This window comes from Cupressus sempervirens, chromosome 4 (assembly GCF_028749045.1).
Source record: "Cupressus sempervirens isolate cs-2001-9-10 chromosome 4, ASM2874904v1, whole genome shotgun sequence".
NCBI lineage: Eukaryota > Viridiplantae > Streptophyta > Pinopsida > Cupressales > Cupressaceae > Cupressus > Cupressus sempervirens.
The window spans coordinates 24,238,798-24,260,886 of record NC_143121.1 but is presented as its reverse complement, the minus strand read 5'-3'; the positions used below and the strand labels follow the sequence as shown (position 1 = coordinate 24,260,886).

General features: G+C 34.5%; 1 protein-coding gene and 1 pseudogene across 2 annotated transcripts; one reads left to right on the top strand and one right to left on the bottom strand.

Moving 5' to 3' along the window:
* The first annotated feature begins 12,009 nt into the window (after positions 1-12,009).
* LOC149559743 (1-aminocyclopropane-1-carboxylate oxidase-like) lies at positions 12,010-13,609 on the top strand (annotated as a pseudogene). The gene is made up of 3 exons (XR_016364203.1): positions 12,010-12,150; positions 12,458-12,705; positions 12,930-13,609. The product of XR_016364203.1 is annotated as a 1-aminocyclopropane-1-carboxylate oxidase-like (transcript).
* Positions 13,610-20,215: 6,606 nt separating this feature from the next.
* LOC149559742 (1-aminocyclopropane-1-carboxylate oxidase-like) lies at positions 20,216-21,236 on the bottom strand. Its single transcript, XM_089827475.1, is given in 2 exon segments — positions 20,216-20,968; positions 21,193-21,236. Coding segments are annotated over 2 exon segments (657 nt in total). The 3' UTR covers positions 20,216-20,355.
* Positions 21,237-22,089: the final 853 nt, after the last annotated feature.

The following is a 22,089-nucleotide window of genomic DNA, read 5'->3' as shown; positions in this document are numbered from 1 at the left end:
AATAGTCACCAAAATGCCATAGGGCATCAACTTTTGATAGGGCATATCTTAGAGCTCGTGTGAGGTATGGATGTGATTCTGGGTGCTATAGGACCATGCTTTGAAGACCTACAATAATCTCTCTCACTTTTTGGAGATCATACTCTATTTTTTGTTTTGTGATTTTATTTCAAGAGATGCTAAAACTTGTAGTGTTGGCTAGTACAAAGTTACCAACTACCAAATTTCCCTCACCGTTCATTGTGGGATTGAACTATCAAATCTATTAGCTTTGGAAGGCTAGGTAAACCCTAGCCCCAAGCTTGTCCCATACTATTGAATGCTCAAACATTATTGGGCATGCCAAACCAAAACATCCCTAAGAGTCACTAAATGCCATAGGGTAGCGATCTTTAACAAGGCATATCTCAGAGCTTGTGTGAGGTATGGATGTGATTCTGAGTGCTATAGGACCATGTTGTAGAGGGCTAAAATAAACTCTCTCTTTTTGGAGATCATACTCCATTTTTATTTTGCGATGCCATTTTGAGTGATGCCAAAACTTGTAGTGTTGACTAATACAAAGTTGCCAACTACCAAATCTCCCTCACCATTCATCATGGGATCAAACTATATATTTTGTTAGCTAAAGGTGACTGAGTAAACCCTATCCCCAAGCTTGTCGCATCCTGTTGAGTGCTCAAATTTTTTTGGGCAGACCGAACCAAAACATCCCTAAGAGTAACTAAATGCCATAGGGAAATGATCATTGATGGGTTATATCTCAGAGCTTGTATGAGATATGGATGTAATTCTAGCTGCTATAGGATGATGTTGTAAAAACCTATAGTAACCTCTCTCTCTTTTTGGAGATCTAAGTATATTTTGATTTTACGATGCCATCTTGGGTGATGTTGAAACTTGTAGTGTTGGCCAGTACAAAGGTGCCAACTACCAAATCTCCCTCACTATTTATTATGGGATCAAACTATCTATTTTGTTAGCTCTAGGTGACCGGATAAACCCTAATCCTAAACCTGTCTCATCCCATTGAGTTCTCGTACATTATCGAGAATGTTGAATTGAAACATCCTTAAGAGTCACTAAATGCCATAGGGAAATGATATTTGATGGGACATATCTCAGAGCTCATTCAAGGTATGGATGCAATTCTAGGTGTTATAGGAGCATGTTGCAAAGACCTACAATAAAATCTCTCATTTTTTAGAGATCTTACTCCATTTTGATTTTGTAACACCATCTCAGGTGATGCTAAAAGTTGTAGTGTTAGCCAGTACAAAATTACCAACTACCAAATCTCCCTCACCATTTGTTGTGGGATCAAGCTATCTATTCCATTTACTCTAGGTGTCCAGGTAAACCCTAGCCCCAAGCTTTTCATATCCTATTGAGCACTCAAACATTCTTGAGCGTGCCAAATCGAAACATCCCTAAGAGTCATTAAATGTCATAGAGCAGAAATCTTTGATACAGCATATCTCAGAGCTTGTGCAAGGTATGGTTGTGATTCTAGGTGCTATAGGATTGTGTTGCCAAGACCTACAATAATCTCTCTCACTTTTTGGAGATCTTACTCCATTTTGATTTTGCGACACCATCTCAAGTGATGTTGAAACTTGTAGTGTTGGCCAATACAAAGTTGCCAACTACCAAATCTCCCTCACTATTTGTCATGGGATCAAATTTTTTATTCCATTAGCTCCAAGTTTCTATGTAAACCCTAGCCCAAAGCTCATCCCATCTCATTGTGCGATCGCATGTTCTCAGGCATGTTCAACTGAAATGTCCATAAGAGTAACTAAATGCCATAGGGAAACAATATTTAATGGGGCATATCTCAGAGCTCATGAAAGCTATGGATGTGATTCTATGTGCTATAGGACTATGTTGTAAAGATCTATAATAATCTCTCTCTCTTTTTGGAGATCTTACTCTATTTTGATATTTGGATGCCATCTCAGGTGATACTAAAACTCATAGTGTTGGTCAGTACAAAGTTGTCAACTATCAAATATCCCTCACCATTTATTGTGGGATCGAACTATCTATTCAATTAGCTCTAGGTGGTTGGGTAAACCCTAGACTCAAGCTTGTCCCATCCTATTGAGCACTTCAACATTCTCGGGCATGCCAAAGTGAAACATCTCTAACAGTCACTAAATGCCATAGGGTAGCAATCTTTGATGGAGCATATCTCAGATCCTGTGTGAGCTCTAGATGTGATTCTAGGTGTTATAGAACCATGTTGTAGAGAACTACAATAACCTCTCTCACTTTTTGGAGATCTTGCTCCATTTTGATTTTTTGATGCCATCTTAGGTGATGTTGAAACTTGTAATGTTGGCTAGTACAAAGTTTTCAACTACCAAATCTCCCTCACTGTTTTTCATGGGATCAAACTATGTGTTTCATTAGCTTTGTGTGGCTGGGTAAACTCTAGCCCCAAGCTTGTCCCATATTGTTGAGCACTCACACATTCTCAAGCACAATAAATTGAAATGTCTCTAAGAGCCACTAAATGCCATATGGCAATGATCTTTGATGGGGCGTATCTCGAAGCCCGTACAAGATATGAATACAATATCAAGTCCTATAAGACCATGTTAAGGAGACCTACAATAACCTCTCTCACTTTTTGGTGATCTTACTCCACTTTAATTTTGCAATGCCATCTTAGTTTATGTTGAAACTTGTAGTGCTCGCCAGTACAAAGTTGCCAACTGCCAAATCTCTCTCACCTTTCTTTGTGAGATCAAGCTATCCATTCTATTAGCTTCGAATGGCTAGGTAAACACTATCCCTAAGCTTCTCCCATCCTATTGAGTAGTCAAAAATTCTTAGGTGTGCCAAACTAAATCATCCCTAAGAGTCATTAAATGCCATAGGGTAGCAATCGTTGACTACGACAATTGGATGTCATCTCATCTAATGATGGAGACTCATGATAGAAGGTAAAGAGGTGATCATACACATCATTTTAAACATGTTATTTTTTATGATAATAAGGTAATCCTTGTTTGTAAGGTCAAGGAACTTGAGGTCACCTATAAACCCAAGTTGCCTTAGTCCTAATGATTTTTCTTTTTATATTGTTTTTTGTTAATAAGTTGACTTAATATGTGTTTCAAGAATCATTACAACTTATATAGCTACATATTATCATTGAATGGAGTTAGTGGAAGATGTTAACGATCTACTTGGTTGTCTTAATAGTCATTTCATGGGTTTGAAATATAACCACTTCCCTTTTTGAAGAGTTATCCAAAAATTGGCAAATTACATGTTGTTGCAAAGAAAATACAGTCATAGGATGTTAGAAGATTGTTTTCTCTTGTAGAATGTTAAAGAATCTCTTGGAAGGATGGAATAGATGATAGAATAAAGTTTTTGAGATAGTTATTAGGTGTTCCTTGAAGTGTCTAAGATGTTAGTTTGAAGCAAGAAGTTGATTATGATCTATTTCTCAAATTATTCATTTTCCCTTATTGCTTCCCAAGTCTTGAATAGGGAAAGTGATCAAGTAGTTTCATGAAGCTAGGCCAAAGTTTGTTCAATGTTGTAACTAAGTTGGAAAGAGTCTTTAAAGACACTTATGAAGATGGAAAAGGTAGTTTTCCTTAAAAGTGTTGTTGCTAAGAATCCACTCTCTTTTGATGTGAGCATTCTCTTAGAGTAAGTAATTATTTATTAATTATTTATTCTTTTACTTAAGTTTACTTAGGTTAATGCATTTAGTTAATAGTTGTAGTTTAGGAGTTGTTGACAACATGAGAGTTTTTTCCTACCTAAGTCATACTTATCTTCTCACCTTATTTGAGGATATCCCACCTTTTATGGATGTATGCTTATTTGTCAACTTTATCATCTAGCACTCTATAGCTTGTTCTAAAAGCATCCTTGAGGCCTTTATATGTAGGCTCTCTCTTTGTAATTTCTCATCTCATAACTCATTTTTAAGGCATATTGTATAGCAATACACTTTTTTTGTTCGCAATATCTTCTCTCTAAGTCCGTTTAGTTTTCCCAAGCTCCACCTCTTCCTTCTTTGGTTTCTCTTTGATAGGTTATTTTCGTGTAGGTGATCTTGGCAGACTATGAAGTTGGCTTCCATCAACTTAGACTACATGGTATCAGAGCCTCCCTACTACTTCTTGGCTGAAGGATTTTTGAAGTTGCAATTTAGAGACTAGTTTGTGATTTTTTTCTTTGATCAGTGACAAGAGAATTTTTTGGAGCACTTTTGGCCTAAATGGAAGCTTCCATTGAGTTCAGAAGGCATATTATAGTCAAAATTCATATTAAAATTTTTGATTTTGGAGAAAGTTGATTTGAGAGGCAAAAAAAATTTCCCAAGAGGCCATATGGATGCATTTATTATAGGATAGACAAAAAAGAAATTAAAAAAGTTGGAGCAGAGCCACACCATCATGGCCCCACCTATGCACCACCCAAGTATCGCCTCCACTAGATGCAACACCACAGAGTTGTCTTAGTGCCACCCACCTGCAACCATTGCAAACTACTTGCTTTCCTCCTTCCAAGCAATGCCACCAGTGATAGCCACCCCTATGGCCACCATCAGTAGAGGCAACCACAATATCATCACTCACCTGCAGCTCAACACCTGCATTCACATGGAGACTATTGTTGCTGACACGTCACCTGGCCACATCAGCATATCGTCACATGGATGCAACATGGCACACCACATGCCCTCTTATTTTGCTATGATAGTTGTGAGGCCATCAATTTTAACATACTTATTTGTTGATGTCAGCATGATGTCACCCTACATTAGCACCCTTGCAAGCACTCCAGGTCCCTTTTTGACCTACTCAGTTTTTTGGCCATAACTTGAGCATACTAATGTATTTTTTTGATCTGAAAGAAACATCTTAAAGCTGGTTTCAAGATAGAGACATTGGTGCAGGTATTTTCAAGTTTTGATACAATTTTGCAGCTCATTTTTGTAGTTAAAATCTAAAGTTATGTTTTTCACTCTGGCAAGCATATCTTTTACATCCCATCACTATTTTTTGAAAATGTTATATTTTTGGAAAGCTAGTTTTGTCATCTTTTTAGAAATGTTGTCATTTCCTTTAGATTCTCCCCCATGCTCTTTCTGTCATGGTTTTGGCATTTTTTCGCTATGGTGGATATCATGGGTGTTCCAAGTTTGAGGATCATTTTCATGGCATATGATCTTTTTTTTGGGCTATATTATCTTTTGTATTACATTTTTTTCCTTTTCTAGTCATTGTAGCTATCATTTCTAAGCATCTTTATGCAAAGACACTGAGATAAAGTGTCACTCTTGCATTTTGGGATCATGAACATTGTTTTGAGACAGTTATGCTTGCACTATTTTATAAAGCATAATGAGGGGGATAGTTTTTTTTTTCTTTTGTGCCCTCTTCCTTTTTTTGTCCCATGTAGAGTCAATGACCATGCCTTTATAGGTGTTTATACCTCTTCAACTCTCTTGTCATTCTTGGTTCTTTCTATAGAGGATTTTGGCCCACATTCTAAGTTGGCTATCATCTCACTGTATCTATATTAAGGGGGGTTATTTTGTTGTTCTAATGCTTCCTTGGTTTGATGGTTTGATGGTGTGAGCTATGTATTTAGTACTTGATCTTATATACTAGGTAGTTGTAGTGGCTGGCTACCTATGCATTGTGGTGAGATGGAACATCTACCATATAGACTCACTTGGTTCATGCCTTCTTCTTCCATGGAGGTTCTTTAGGTTAGTAGTTTCATTTTGATAAAGTTTGTGGCTTATTCATGCTTCAACGATGCTCTTCATGATCTTCTCTTGTTCCTATTTTTTGGGACATTCCTCTAGTTAGAGGCTTGTTCAATCCTACACTAGATTTTCTCTTACCTCTTTTTGGGGGAGGGATTTTCCCATGAGGTTTTCTCTCTTTTCCCATTTTTAGAGTTTGCATTTCTTTGCATTACACATGGGTACCTAACATGGCCTCATTGCAAAGATCCATTCTATATTTCAGCTTAGTTTTTGTGAGCTTAAGGCATTCCCCTAAGTTGTACTTAAAGGGGGGTTTAAAGTAAATAATTATTTATTCTTTTACTTAAGTTTACATAGGTTAATGCATTTGGTTAATAGAAATTGTAGTTTAGGAGTTGTTGACAACAAAAAAATTTGTTCCTATCTAAGTCATACTTATCTCCTCACCTTGTTTGAGGATATCCCACCTTTTGTAGATGTATGCTTAGTTTTCCACCTTATCTTCTAGCACTTTCCAGCTTGTTCTACAAGTTTTCTTAAGGCCTCTATATGTAGGCTCTCTCACTATAATTTCTCAACTCATAACTCATTTTCAAGGCATATTGTATATCAATACATTTTTCTTTATTTGCAATATCTTCTCTCTTAGTCCATTTAGTTTTTCCAAGCTCCACCTCTTCCTTCTTTGGTTTCACTTCGACAAGTTATTTGCATGCAAATGATCTTGGTGCACTATAGAGTTGTCTTTCATCAACTTCTACACACTTTGCATCATTTTAGATGTAATTTACATTAAAATTAAATACATGAAATGTAATTAAAACATAAACAATAAAAATAAGATATATATTATGATAACCAATAATGTCATACATGAACAAACATATCATTTATCAATTAATAATGTCATAAGTCTAATAACATCATGCATCAAATATAAAATGTCATATATACATTAAATGTATATCAAATATGTCCACTGACATAAAATCCAACATATATGTCCACTAACACCTACACATGTGTGTCTATCAACTATATCTTCTCCTTCCCCGAGGGGAAGGAAACAAATCCCTAGAGATCTTTGGTCTTCGTGTGGAGGGAGATGATGGGGATGATGGGGTCTACCTTACATGCTTGCTCATCCTCTTATTTAGGCTCTTCTCTAACTTGAGCTGATACAAACATAGTAGATATGAATCAATAATTATTATACATTAAATCAAATATATGTACACACAAAATTAATTATTTTCTTACTACCATCAAATAGTCACTCTATACATCCACCTCAAAAGGTTGTAGATGATTGGGTGTAGCAAGGCCCTACAACAATTCCATTAATATAATCAGTTATAAATAACATTAGAAATTTTGATACTAACTATTATAAACAACAAGTAAAACCAAGAAAATTTGTTCATACCTTAGTCAATGGCTCTGAACTAGCCATTGCTATAGTAACTCCATGATTGATGGACTGGAAAAGATGAGGAGTCATAGATATCAAGAGCTACATGTCAAATAATACAAGTTACATATAACATGAAACATGAAACAAATATAATCAAATCAATTAAGTTAACATGAAAGAAATTTACCTCTATGAAGCTCGTATCACACCTAGGCTTGGAGTCCCTAATGAATGTCAATAGTCCAGTAGAGAATTGATGCACATGCATAATTTCTTTTGTCAATCCTTCATATGATGACTTAATAAATAAATGTATTAATTTAAATGATTAAATTGATACATACCTCTAGACTCATCGACAAAACAAAAAATGGGGCCGAGGGATCTCTACTAGGGCTAGCAACACCCTTACCCTAAATTTTGGATAATGTTAATAAATACTAATTAATTAGTCATTCACTATTCATATGAAATGTGATCAAATTAGTTTATTATAATTGTGATTTACTTGTATGTCAATTCTAAATGTCTAACTTAGGAACTACCTAGTGACTAGCCCATCATCCATACTATCTCTAACATGATTGCCAAATGTACATAAGGATCCACATGATGTGCACATGTGAAAACAATGCATAGGAGGCTCCTCCTCAACTAATGGACTCATATAATGAGTGAGGGTCTACATCAAAGCATTAATAGTCCCTAGAGCATTGGTCTCTACATGTTTCTTCACAACTAAAGGAATAATCACATGCTCACCCTATGGCTTGAGAATAGGTGCCCTAACTACATTAGGGTCATGATGTGCCTATGACCGATGACCCTCCACCTCTACCCTAAGATTTAATATATCAAAATAATCAGGGATCTCCCCAAGGACAAATTCACAATACAATTTCTTTAAGAAATACATTGGAATCTCATGATTATTGTAGGGAGGGGCATCAAAGACCATCCACCATCTATCCCAAAAGTTATTTCTAATAACATCATGTATGCACCAATGGATGGAGAACATTTTAGTTGTCTTTCTAATAGTATTTTGTTTGCTAGGCTTTTTAACCAATTCACAAATGCTACTTTTCTTTTTCTTTTTATTTTTTAACATCTTGATATGATAATTTGTTTGCATAATATCTTCTTTCCTCATCCTTTTTAACATGCTAAATATCCAACTGACCACTAATAGAAGCTACATGGGTCATAATGGACTTGATGAAGGATGCCATTTGTGGACTCATCAGTTTGGTTTGTCCACAAGCTTTCAACCTACCAATGAGTACTTCTAATTCATTTTTCCCTCTTTCTATTTCATTCATAATGTTTTCATGGGTGCTAGGAGGAGGTCTTCCAATTGGTGTAGGTTGCATAATTTCTTTCCCTTGTTGTGGAGGGTTTTGATTTTCATCTTGTGGAGGGTTTTGATTAGAATCTTGTAGATGGTTTTTGTTTTGATTTTGTTGCCCCAAAAAGGGATTTGGCAGTTAATTATTTACATTTCCTAATAAGAAACTAATTACAATTTAAATAAATAAAAAAATTTAAAGAAAAATTGAAAAAACCTACAAAACAATGTAAAAACTTACAAAACAATGCAAAAACGTATAAAAGAATGCAAAATTAAGAGTAGAAAACATACTATGCAATCCCGATCTTGAACTTCAAGGATGAGGAGTCATTTTGAGGAGGTGGGTGATAAAATTCTTTGACTTCTTCAATCCACACACCCACTGTTTGCGAGAAATGGAAAAATCAAATGCACTGGTAAAATGGGCCATGAGTTTGCAGTCCATTTATTATATAAAAAAAATTTCAAAGTGCGTACATGCTATAGCACGTACATACTTTGAAAAAAAAAGAAAAAATATTAGATTTCATGTTTTGGCACCACAACTCAGTGCACATACCCTAGAGATATCAGAAAAAAAGGTATCTAGAAACCTAAGAAGGCACAAAAGAAAATAATTTAAAAAGGCATAAAATCACAAACTCATAAAAAATTAAGATGGTAGGAGAGGAAATAATTAGACACTGAAGACCAAAAAAAGAAAAATAGCCTAGGGTGTTAGAACATGAGATTACTATAAAAGTTATCAAACTAATGTTAGAAAATACAAAAGTAAAAAATGCAAGAAAAGAAAATCAAGAAATAGAAAAGAAATAAGATAACGAGCCTACTAATCTGATAAAGAAAAAATCAAAACAAAAAAGAAGAATTATATAAGTTATGGAAAACAACAAAAGGAGGTAGACTTTTTCTTGAAGAATAAAATATGAATGATAAACAACTAGAAAAGAAGGGAAAACGGAGAAAAAGTTTACTTCTAATTTTGGAAAGAGTGAAATTACAACAACAAAATTAACAGAAGCTGAGAAAATAACTTTGAAACAAATAAATTTAGAGGATTGACTTGAATCCCCATTTTTTTGGACAAAGTTGACTTACATGAATAGGAATTCTATGAGGATCTTGACATTGAAGAAGAAGATGAAGAAAGTGAACAAGCAATGAAGGAAAAAAGTTAGTTAGTTGAGAGAATCATGGAAATGGATAAGGAATAATTTGAAGATGATGATTTAGAGGATAACATAGTAAAACACATTATAACCTAAACTAAGGGAAATAGTGAATCAATATTAGATAAAAACACAGGCTTAAGATAAAAGATTACATGTAATAATAATAATATTATAATGATGTAAAACAAAAGGGAAATGGACAATATATACCAGATATGTTATAGTGGATGGTAGATTTTTTTGGGCTTGTTTGCATCATTTCCCCCTCTTGAACTATCAGGAATGGCATTAAGGTGTCCATTTATCTTTATTATTTCATGAAAAGCAGTATTAATGGTCCAGGGGAGAAAAGTTTTTTTTCCAACCCTCCTCTTCATGATGGTTTAATGCTACTTATTTATTAGTACATTAAAACTCACTCTGCCTCTTGAGATGATGGGGTTAGAGGATAGGACAACTCGGAGGAATCTTAGGATTACTCTAGCATGGAAGATAGTGAGGACATGCATTCAGAAGATTAAAAGCAGACTTTTGAAGTAGCGAACTTCTGAGGAAGGTGATATGGTATATTTGATGCTACGACCTTACTGCTAGTCCACTCTCAAGATGAGTGGTGCCAAAAAAATTAAGCCACACTATTATGGGCCTTTTAGGGTGATCAAGAGAGTTGGAGAGGTGGCCTACATGTTGCATTTACAGGCAAAGAGTAAAGTCCATAATATTTACATGTTGGATACCACTTGGGAGAATGAAGAAATTTTGTAGCATCCAAAGTTGAGATTGCTTGGGGACAAGCAATTTCAATGGGGTCAGACTATAATGTTCCCATCTTTTTAGCATCCCAATGGAGTTCTTAGACTTTAGGTTCTTTGAAGGGTAAGTGGAGAAATAAGTAGAAATTGATTAGATTAATTTCTTATAAAATCATTAAATGAATTAAAATTAAAAGGTGACTTTATATTTAATTAATTTAATTTTCTAGAAGCACAACTAATTATTGTATTAGAAAGAGGGAAGCTTATAGAGAGTGCATTTTCTAGAAGTACAACTTATTATTGCCTTGGAAAGGGGGAAACTTTTAGAGAGTGTAATGAAATAAAAAATTTATTTCCTCCTAGAAGGATGAAGGAAAAGAATAAATAGGGAGGGCCACCTCATTGTTGGGCATTGAATGTGTTGCCATTTACTTTTGCAGATAGCTTGTGGAGCCAAGGGTTTCTATAGTTTTTATATTGATAATTGGGAATAAACACTCCCATTGATTCACATAGTTGAGGTGGTGAAATATCTTCCAAAGGGTTCTGATAGTTGTAGAAGACAAATTAGTCTTTTCAGTGTGCCAAATTTGTGGCTTAGGGCCAACTTTGTGAAGTAAGGAATAAGTTGGAATTTGCTATAGAAAAATTCTTGTTTTTGGAGTATTTTTTAGGTTTTTATTTATTACATTTTGCATTGTTTGAGAGTAGATATTTGGGGCATTGGTAGGGTTTTCAAAATCTATTGCAATCTGATTTATATCAGAGTTCTATATCAAAGTTTATTGCTCTAATGTCTTATTGATGTAGATGCATATTTTCCTATTTGTAATTAGTGTTATTAAAAAATAATTGCATCTTCATTGTTAGTTGTTTAGTGTGTTCTTTGGAAGCATATTTATTAAAGTTTTGCATTTAGAAAGAAAATCAGAATTTACATATGCAACATATCTCTTGCTTGCAAAGTGTTTGACAAAATATAAAACAATTAAATTTAAGAAAGATTTGGTGTTTCCCAAAGTTATAACCTATTAGAGTTATTACAAAATTACTATTTAAATATAACATAAGAATAAAGCTCAAATTGAATGTTTAATTATTGACAATATCTCGTGGGCGGCTTCGTGCCCATTTCTACAGAAATTCAAATGACAAGCAGAAACGTGGAAAATGAAAGCTTAACTTGGTGAGAGAATGAAATTTTGTCGTGTTAGTCATAGTTGGCAGATCATGATGTGCCTCTCAAACTAAAAAGAAAAAAATATCTTCAATTAAAGTACGTCAACATACAAATTCAATTAGAGTACAGTAAGAAAAATCAAGAATCCTAATCAAACACCAATTAGGTTTAGCTGTATAATTGGAAGTATAACTGATATGCACGACAATATTGACTTCTTGGTCTAATCTTGAAGCATATAATTAATAGTGAATTCACTCCCAAGAGACGTGGTTAAATATTCTCACACGTGATTTGAATTCTTTTCATGACATATAAATAGGGTCTCAGTGTTGCGAGCATTACCAAGTGTTCATCTATCTTTCCAATTGTGAAAGTTTATTGAACATTTGATCTCTTCAGCTTGTCCACGAGAAATTCAGAAGTGGCCATTCCAGTGACTGATGTAGAGAAGATTGATGGAGGAGACAGGAAAGCCATTATGGCTCAGATCGCACAGGCTTGTGAATCTCCCAGATTTTTTTAGGTATTAATGCTTGTTTCATATGTGGTGTATGGTACAACAAGGGTCAGCTATTTTATTTTTTGATTGTAAGTTATAAGGAATCTGGAATTGAGTTGGGGCCATTCTCTTACCATGATTTTAGTATTGTCATGCTATAAAAAGGGTCAATTTTACTTATATAGATAAGAACACAATAGTAAAATGATTGTGATGATATTGCCAAATTGATAGAAAGGGTCAGTTTTACAAATATATACATAGAAACAATTCATTACAAGATTATGTGATTGGTGAGCTGGAATTGACTAAATTGGTTTAATTTTTTTAGATTATAAACCATGGCATTGACCACGGTCTTCTAGACAATGTGAAAGAGGTTTGTTCAGAACAATATAAAATTAACAGAGAACAAGATTTCAAGAATTCCTCCCCAGTAAGGGAATTGAACAGAGCCATTGAAGCTAAAGAAAAGGGAAATAATGCTGAGAAGATTGAGAATTTGGACTAGGAGGACGTTTTTCAAGTCCCAGAGATGAAAGAGACAAATTCTTGGCCTTCAGACCCCAAAGAATTCAAGTACGTTTAATATCCAATCAATACTAATCTATACTGCACCGAATGCACAATATTATAGTTGATATTTCTATATAAGTTCTATTAACAATCAACAAACATAATCAATAGAAACAATTCATATAGTTTGACACTAGGACATCTTATTTCCTATAATATGGGATAATAGAATTGGAGTAAACCCTTATTTTTAATTTAATTAAATTTAACTTTTGCATTTTGTACAGGGATACAATTGAGGAGTTCCGCAGCCAAATATACAATCTGGCAGAGAAATTGTTGGAAATAATAAGTGAAAGCTTGGGGCTGGAGAAAGGATTTCTGAAAAGGGTATTTGCAAGGGGGGAGAAGAAGGAGAAGCCATTCTTTCGCACAAAAGTAAGCCATTAGCCTCCTTGCCCAAGGCCGGATCTGATAAAGGGCATCCGTGCTCATACAGACGCAGGTGACCTCATTCTTTTGTACCAAGATGATGAGGTTCCTGGCCTTCAGGTTCTTAGCTATGGCAGCTGGATTGATGTGCAACCTATGCAGCACTCAATTATTGTGAACATTGGTGATCAGATAGAAGCAGTGAGTAATGGAAAGTATAAGAGTGCATGGCATAGAATTCTCCCAACAAAGGATGGAAACCGATTATCAGTGGCATCCTTCTATAATCCCTCATACAACAAAGTGGTGAGCCTTACACCTAACCTCCTTGTTCGAGGACATGGGAACGTTCCTCATGAAATATCTGTGTATCCAGAGTAATCATTTGGTGACTATATGAAGATTTACTCTGAACAAAAATATGAAGAAAAAGAGCCTCGTTTAAAAGCAGTGGGAAAGATGAATTGACAATTTTCCTAATGAAAATGTTAGGAAATTATGTATGACAATAAATAGATTAGTTGTTATTTTAGTTAGGTGGAAAATAATAGTTTTATTAAGTCAATTTATTGAATGTAATAGATACAGTGATTATAATAATATCTGTTACATTTTCTTATTAATATTAATATTTCTTTGTTATTATTTGCTATGTAAAATTTCAAAATTTTTGTTCTACATTGGGATAGAAAAAGTTGACTTTAGATTATGAGAGTAGCTAAGAGAATGTACAAATATGAATGTCATTTACCAATAAGTGTTAGACTTATTGACAAAGTCATCCAATATATTTAGAATCTAGAAAAATATAACCAATATATAGAACTTATATTCAAAATTCAAGTTACAAAGGGTCTTTGGTCTATTAGTGAAGTTGAAAGGCTTACAAATAGTCCACTAGAAATCAAATTACAAATTGCATTTAATTAATCTAATTTCTACAAATTTAACTCAATAATTATTAATTTATTTATCTGATTCATTTTTAATTGTACAATCTTAACCTACTCAAATCATATATAAAAATGATTATAAAGAAATTTTTTTTAAAATGAATTAGTGTATCATTAGATAACTACTATATAAGTACATGTAACTTTGGTTTTTTCTACATGTGTGCTTTTTTCTCCTACATTTCTACTATAACATTATTTTCTTTATCCTAGACACATATAATTTCTCTCCTTCAACTCATTGAATTACAAAAGACTTCAAAAGAAATAGAGTTATTACTTATTAAAAATATACTATAATCTATTTTAAATTCAAACCTTTTAATTCATTAATAAAGGAAAATCTTGCAGTTTTTAGCCTCTAATTTTAGTTTTTCATTGAAGTCATGATATTCTTTCAAGTAAAAATTATTTTTATTAGGGGATTTTGTTATTGGTATCTCCTCCCTCTAATTGGATCATTGAACTTATGAATTTGAATTTCTATTGCTGATGTTGAAAGATAAGATATATTCACACATTCAACGTCAATCTATTAGTCTAAACAATTTCAACTTACATGAATCCCAAAGTTGAGAGATTTAATTTCAATTTGAGAGATTTACTTTGGGATTCATCTAAGTTGAAATTGTTTAGACTAATAGATTTGTTAGATTGTATAAAAGGGCTTAGGGTTGGGTATTTTTCATAATGGTGTGATACGAAATTGGTTCTTGCGGTGGTATTGAGCTGTAAGGGATTACAGATTGTAATCAAGTTGTAATCACTGGATTGTAATAAGATCGGACTTGCTGTTTAGTGGACGTAGCCCAGGGATTGGGTGAACCACGTTAAATCTTGGTGCCTTGTGTTCATTTCTATGTGTTCTATTATTTTCTCTTATTGGTTATATTTGCATGTAGTTTTTATTTCTGTCCATGGTTTATCCTAACAAGTGGTATCAGAGCAAGGTTGTCTTTTAGTTATCCTCTATAGGAAAGTCTCATAGTTAAGTGGGAGTCTCACAGTTGAGTAGGAGCGCTGGCAGATGAGGGTAAGTTGAGGGTTGACAGGTTTAATGGGTAGAACTTCCAGTTATGGAAGATGCAAATGGAAGACTATTTATATCAGAAGGATTTATGGAATCCATTGGAAGGAAAAGCCAAGAATCAAGGAACTATGTTAGAGGCTGAATGGGATCTTTTGGACAGAAAGGCACTCGAAAGCATTCGGTTATGCTTGGCACCATCGGTGGCATTTAATATTACAAAAGAAAAGACGATAGAAGATTTGATGAAAACCCTAGCGACACTGTATGAAAAGCCCTCCGCTTCAAATAAAGTATTTCTCATGAAGCATTTATTTAATATGAAAATGGTAGAAGGTGGGTCTGTTGCAGATCATTTAAATGAGTTTAATACTATTACTAGTCAATTATCTTCTGTGGGTATCAATTTTGATGAAGAAATTAGGGCTCTCTTGATTTTGTGTTCTTTGCCTGAAACCTAGAATGGCTTGGTAATGGTGATGAGTAATTATGTTCCTAGATCTAGTACCCTAAAATATGATGATGTGATCGGTGTTATTTTAAGTGAGGAAACTCATAGAAAATCCTCAGGTGGATCTACATCAGGAAGTGCTTCAAATGCACAAAGCAGGGGTAGAACGACTGAAAGAGGAAGTAACTCTGGAAATCATGGGAAATCAAGATGAAAGTCAAAGGGGAGGAGGTCTCAATTGAGAGGACCAAATGATTTTTGGTACTGTGGGAAACCAGGGCACAAAAAGAAAGATTGCTGGAATCGAAAGAAAAATGAAGAAGATAAATTAGATGGAGACAAGGAGGAAAATGTGGTAAGTAACAAATCCGAAGAGGATGCTTTGCTTCTGTCTTTAGAAAGTGTTGATGATTCATGGGGTTTAGATTCTGGTGCTTCATTTCATGCTACACCTCATAGAGGTTATTTCATTGATTATGTCCAAGGGGATTTTGGGCTTGTTTATTTGGGGGATAATGAACCCTGTCAGATTGTTAGAAAGGGAAAAATTAAGATTAAGTTGCAGAATGGGAATCATTGGCTACTACATGAGGTAAGACATGTTCCAAAACTAAGTAGAAATTTAATTTCAGCAGGGCAACTCGGTGATGAGGGTTGTGTAGTTAGTTTTAATGATAAAAATTGGAAGGTTTCAAAAGGTTCCCTTGTAGTAGCAAAAGGTGTGAAAGTATGCACCTTATATCTTTTTACAGGTGATATTGTTCCTTCTACTTTGATTGTTTTAGAGAAAAATGAATATTCAAGAACAATTACTGCAGCTGAGCAGGGAGAACAAATAGTTGCTGTAGATTCTGATACAACGTTGTGGCACAATAGACTTGGGCACATGAGTGAGAAAGGTATGAAAGTACTCCATTCAAGGAAAGTTTTACCAGGTCTAAAATGTGTGAATATGGATTTCTGTGAAAGTTGTGTGTATGGAAAACAAAAGAGAGTGAGTTTTGTAAAGACAAGGAAGGAAAACAAAAAGGAGAAATTAGAGCTTGTGCATACAGATGTATGGGGACCAGCCCAGGTATCTTCCCTTGGTGGCTCTCATTATTATGTTACATTTATTGATGACGCAACTAGAAAAGTATGGGTTTATTTCCTTAGACAAAAATGTGATGTATTTCAAACTTTTAAGAAATGGAAATGCTTGGTTTAAAATGAGACTGGTAAGAAATTAAAATATCTCAGATCTGATAATGGTGGTGAGTATTGCAGTCATGAATTTGAAGATTATTGCTCCACTAATGGTATTCGTAGACAAAAAACTATTCCAAGGACTCCACAGGAAAATGGAGTGGCTGAACGCATGAACATGACTATAATGGAGCATGCAAGGAGCATGAGGTTGCATGTTGGGTTGCCCTTACACATGTGGACGGAGGCTGTCAATACTATAGTATATTTGATTAATAGAGGTCCGTCTACTCCTTTGGGCTATGGTATTCCAAAGGAAGCATGGACTCGTAAGAAGGTGAGTTATTCTTTTCTCAAGACCTTCGGTTATGAAGCTTTTTCTCATATAGACTCTGAAAATAGAACCAAGCTAGAAGCTAAATCAAAGAAATGTGTCTTTGTTGGATATGGAATTAATGAATTTGGTTATAGGCTTTGGGATTTTGAAAATATTAAAATTATTAGAAGTCAGGATGTCATATTCAATGAGAAAGTGTTGTACAAAGATCTGTTGCAGCAACATGAGAAGAAAGAAGATGATTATGTAGTGTTGGATGATACTCCACAAGCTAATGTTCCAGCCATTCCTCATGATGTGCAACAACTGCAACAACAAATACCACACACACTAGTGAATGTTAGACGGTCAACAAGGCAAATTAGACCTCCACAAAGGTTTTCTCCCTCTTTGTATTCTATTTTGCTTACTGATGCTGGTGAACCTGAAAGTTATGATGAAGTTGTGCAGGTGGATACTAAGATTCAGTGGGAGTCTGCAATGAAAGATGAAATGGACTCTTTGCTGAAAAATAAGACATGGGATTTGTGCAAGTTGCCTGCAGGTAAAAAGGCTTTACATAATAAATGGATTTACATGTTGAAAGAAGAGGAAGGAAGTAAGAAAAGATTTAAGGCTAGGTTAGTTGTAAAAGGATTTGCACAAAAAAAGGGAATTGATTTTGATGAGATATTTTCTCCTGTTGTTAAAATGACTTCTATTCGTACTGTTTTAAGTCTTGTGGCTACTAGAGATTTGCATTTAGAGCAGATGGATGTTAAAATAGCCTTTCTTCATGGTGATTTGGATGAAGAAATATATATGGCTCAGCCACAGGGTTTTGAGGTCAAAGGTAAGGAGAACTTAGTGTGCAAATTGAAGAAAAGTTTATATGGCTTGAAGCAAGCACCTCGGCAATGGTATTTGAAATTTGACAGTTTTATGCATGAGCATGGATATAATAAGTGTCATTCAGATTACTGTGTTTATTTTAAGAGGTTGGATGATGATAGATAGATTATTTTATGTTTATATGTTGATGATATGCTTATAGTTGGGTCTAACATGGATCATATTAAGGGGCTGAAATGCCAATTAGCACATGCATTTTCTATGAAGGATTTGGGGGCAGAAAAAAAAATCCTTGGTATGAAGATTTGCAGAGATAGGAAGAACAGGACATTGACACTATCTCAAGCTGATTATGTTGAGAAGGTGTTGCAACGTTTCTCTATGGAGAATGCTAAAGCTGTCAGCACACCTTTACCTGGTCATTTGAAATTGACTAAGGAGATGTGTCCCAAGACACAGGAAGAGGAGGATAAGATGTCCAAGGTACCCTATGCTTCAGCTGTAGGAAGTTTGATGTATGCTATGGTATGCACTAGGCCAGATATTACACATGCAGTGGGAGTCGTTAGCAGGTATATGAGTCATCCAGGATTTGAGCATTGGAATGTTGTCAAGTGGATTCTCAGATATTTGAGAGGAACATCCAATAAGTGTTTACACTTCGGGGGCTCTACTACTGATTTACAGGGCTATGTTGACTCAGATTTGGCTGGGGAAATTGATACCAGGTGGAGTACTGCAAGTTATGTCTTTACTGTTGGTGGGGCAACCGTGAGCTAGGTTTCTAGGTTACAGAAGATTAATGCTCTCTCCACTACAGAGGCAGAGTATGTTACTGCTATAGAAGCAGCCAAAGAGATGATATGGCTTCAATTCTTCTTGGAAGAATTGGGACATCCTTAGAAGGATAATTATTTGTTCACAGATAGTCAGAGTGCCATTCATCTTGCTAAGAATTCAGCTCTGCATTCTAAGAACAAACACATACAGTTGCGGTACCATTTCATTTGGTCAGTTTTGGAGGATGGATAGTTAAAGCTAGAGAAGATACATACCAATGACAATCTAGTAGATATTTTGACAAAGGTTGTAACAAGGGAGAAGATGAACTCTTCTTCAGCTTCGGTTGGTCTTTTAGATTGAACATGAATAAAAGAACAGTGGAGTCCAGGATGGTTTGATCCAGTGGGAACCCCATGTGGTAGTGGTATTGCTACATGATCAGTCTCCAAGTGGGAGATTGTTGTTTAGTGTGGAGCCTGATCAGTCCCCAAGTGGGAGATTGTTAGATTGTGGTGACTGATCAGGAAAGTACTGTACATACTTCATAAATATTGTACATATTATGGCCGACATATGGCCGACATGTTATAAACCTAAAGCGGTTTAATACTTGTATAAAAGGGCTTAGGGTTGGGTATTTTTCATAATATTGTGATACAAAATTTATTCTTGCGGCGATATTGAGCTGTAAGGGATTACAAATTATAATCAGGTTGTAATCATTGGATTGTAATAAGATCGGACTTGCTGTTTGGTGGATGTAGCCCAGGGATTGGGTGAACCACGTTAAATCTTGGTGCCTTGTGTTCATTTCTGTGTGTTCTATTATTTTCTGTTATTTGTTATATTTGCATGGAGTTTTTATTTCTGTCCATGGTTTATCCTACCAAGATTGACCTTAAATGTGTGAATATATCTTATCTCTCAACATCAACAATAGAAATTCAAATTCATAAGTTCAATGAACCAATTAGAAGGAGGAAATACCAATAATGAAATCCCCTAATAAAAATAAATTTTAATTGAAATAATATGATGACTTCAATGAAAAACTAAAATTAGAGGCTAAAAACTGCAAGATTTTCCTTTATTAATGAATTAAAAGGTTTGAATTTAAAATAGATTATAATATATTTTTAATAATTAATAACTCTACTTTTTTTAACTCTTTTGTAATTCAATGAGTTGAAGGAGAGAAATTATGTGTCTGGGATAAAGAAAATAAAATTATAGTAGAAAGGTAGGTGAAAAAACCAAAGTTACATGTACTTATAGTAGTGATCTAATAGTAGTTATATATGATTTGAGTGGGCTATTTGTAAGCTTTGTAACTTGAATTTTGAATATAAGTTCTATATATTATTATATTTTTTCAGATTCTAAATATATTGGATGACTTTGTCAATAAGTCTAACACTTATTAGTAAATGACATTCATATTTGTACATTCTCTTATTTACTGTCATAATCTAAAGTCAATGTTTTCTATCCCAATGTAGAACAACAATATTGAAATTTTATATAGCAAATAATAACAAAAAAATATTAATATTAATATGAAAAGGTAAAAGATATTATTATAATCACTGTACCTACTACATTTAATAAATTGACTTAATAAAACTAGTATTTATTATCCACCCACCTAACTAAAATAACAACTAATTTATTTATTGTCAAACAAAATTTCCTAACATTTTCATTAGGAAAATTGTCAATTCATCCTTACCATTGCTTTGAAACGAGGCTCTTTTTCTTCATATTTCTATTCAGAGTAAATCTTCATTTAGTCACCAAATGAGTACTCTGAATACACAGATATTTCATAAGCAGCGTTCCCATGGCCTCGAACAAGGAGTTCAGGTGCAGGGCTCACCACTGCATTGTACGAGGGATTATAGAAGGATGCCACTGATAATTGGTTTCCATCCTTTGTTGGGAGAATTCTATGCCATGCACTCTTATACTTTCCATTACTCACTGCTTCTATCTGATCACCAATGTTCACAACAATTGAGTGTTGCAAAGGTTGCACATCAATCCAGCTACCATTACTAAGAACCTGAAGGCTAGGAACATCATCATCTTGGTACAAAAGAATGAGGCCACCTGCGTCTGTATGAGCACAGATGCCCTTTATCAGATCTGACCTTGGGCAGGGAGGATAATGGCTCACTTTTGTGCCAAAGAATAGCTTTTCCTTCTTCTCCCAACCTGCAAATACCCTTTTCAGAAATCCTTTCTCTAGTCGCAAGCTTTCACTTATTATTTCCAACAATTTCTCTGTTAGATTGTATATTTGGCTACGGAACTCCTCAATTGTATCCCTGTACAAAATGCAAAAGTTAAATATAATTAAATGAAAAACAAGGGTTTACTCCAATTCTATTATCCCAGATTATAGGAAATAAGATGTCCTAATGTCAAACCATATGAATTGTTTCTATTGATTATGTTTGCTGATTGTTAATAGAATTTATATAGAAAGATCAACTATAATATTATTCAGTCGCAGCAACATAGATTAGTATTGATTGAATATTAAACGTACTTGAATTCTTTTGGGTCTGAAGGCCAAGAATTTGTCTCTTTCATCTCATGGACTTGAAAAACATCCTCCTAGTCCAAATTCTCAATCTTCTCAGCATTATTTCCCTTTGCTTCAGCTTCAATGGCTTTGTTCAGTGCCCTTACTAGGGAGGAATTCTTGAAATCTTGTTCTCTGTTAATTTTATATTGTTCTGAACAAACCTCTTTGACACTATCTAGAAGACCGTGTTCAATGCCATGGTTTATAATCTGAAAAAGTTAAACCAATTTAGTCAATTCCAGTTCACCAATCACATAATCTTGTAGTGAATTATTTCTATCTATATATTTGTAAAACTGACCCTTTTTATCAATTTGGCAATATCATCACAATCATTTTATTGTTGTGTTCTTATCTATATAAGTAAAACTGACCTTTTTTATTGCATGACAATACCAAAATCGTGGTAAGAGAATGGTCCCAACTCAATTCCTGATTCCTTATAACTTACAATCAAAAGATAAAATAGTTGACCCTTGTTGTACCATACACCACATATGAAACAAGCATTAATACCTGAAAAAATCTGGGAGATTCACAAGCCTGTGTGATCTAAGCCATAATGGCTTTCTTGTCTCCTCCATCAATCTTCTCTACATCAATCACTAGAATGCCCATTTCTAAATTCTTTGTGGACAAGCTGAAGAGATCAAATGCTAAATAAATTTTGACAATTGGAAAGATAAATGAACACTTGGTAATATTCGCAACACTGAGACCCTATTTATATGTCATGAAAAGAATTCAAATCACGTGTGAGAATAGTTAACCACGTCTCTTGGGAGTGAATTCACTGTTAATTATATGCTTCAGGATTAGACCAAGAAGTCAATATTGTCGTGCATATCAGTTATACTT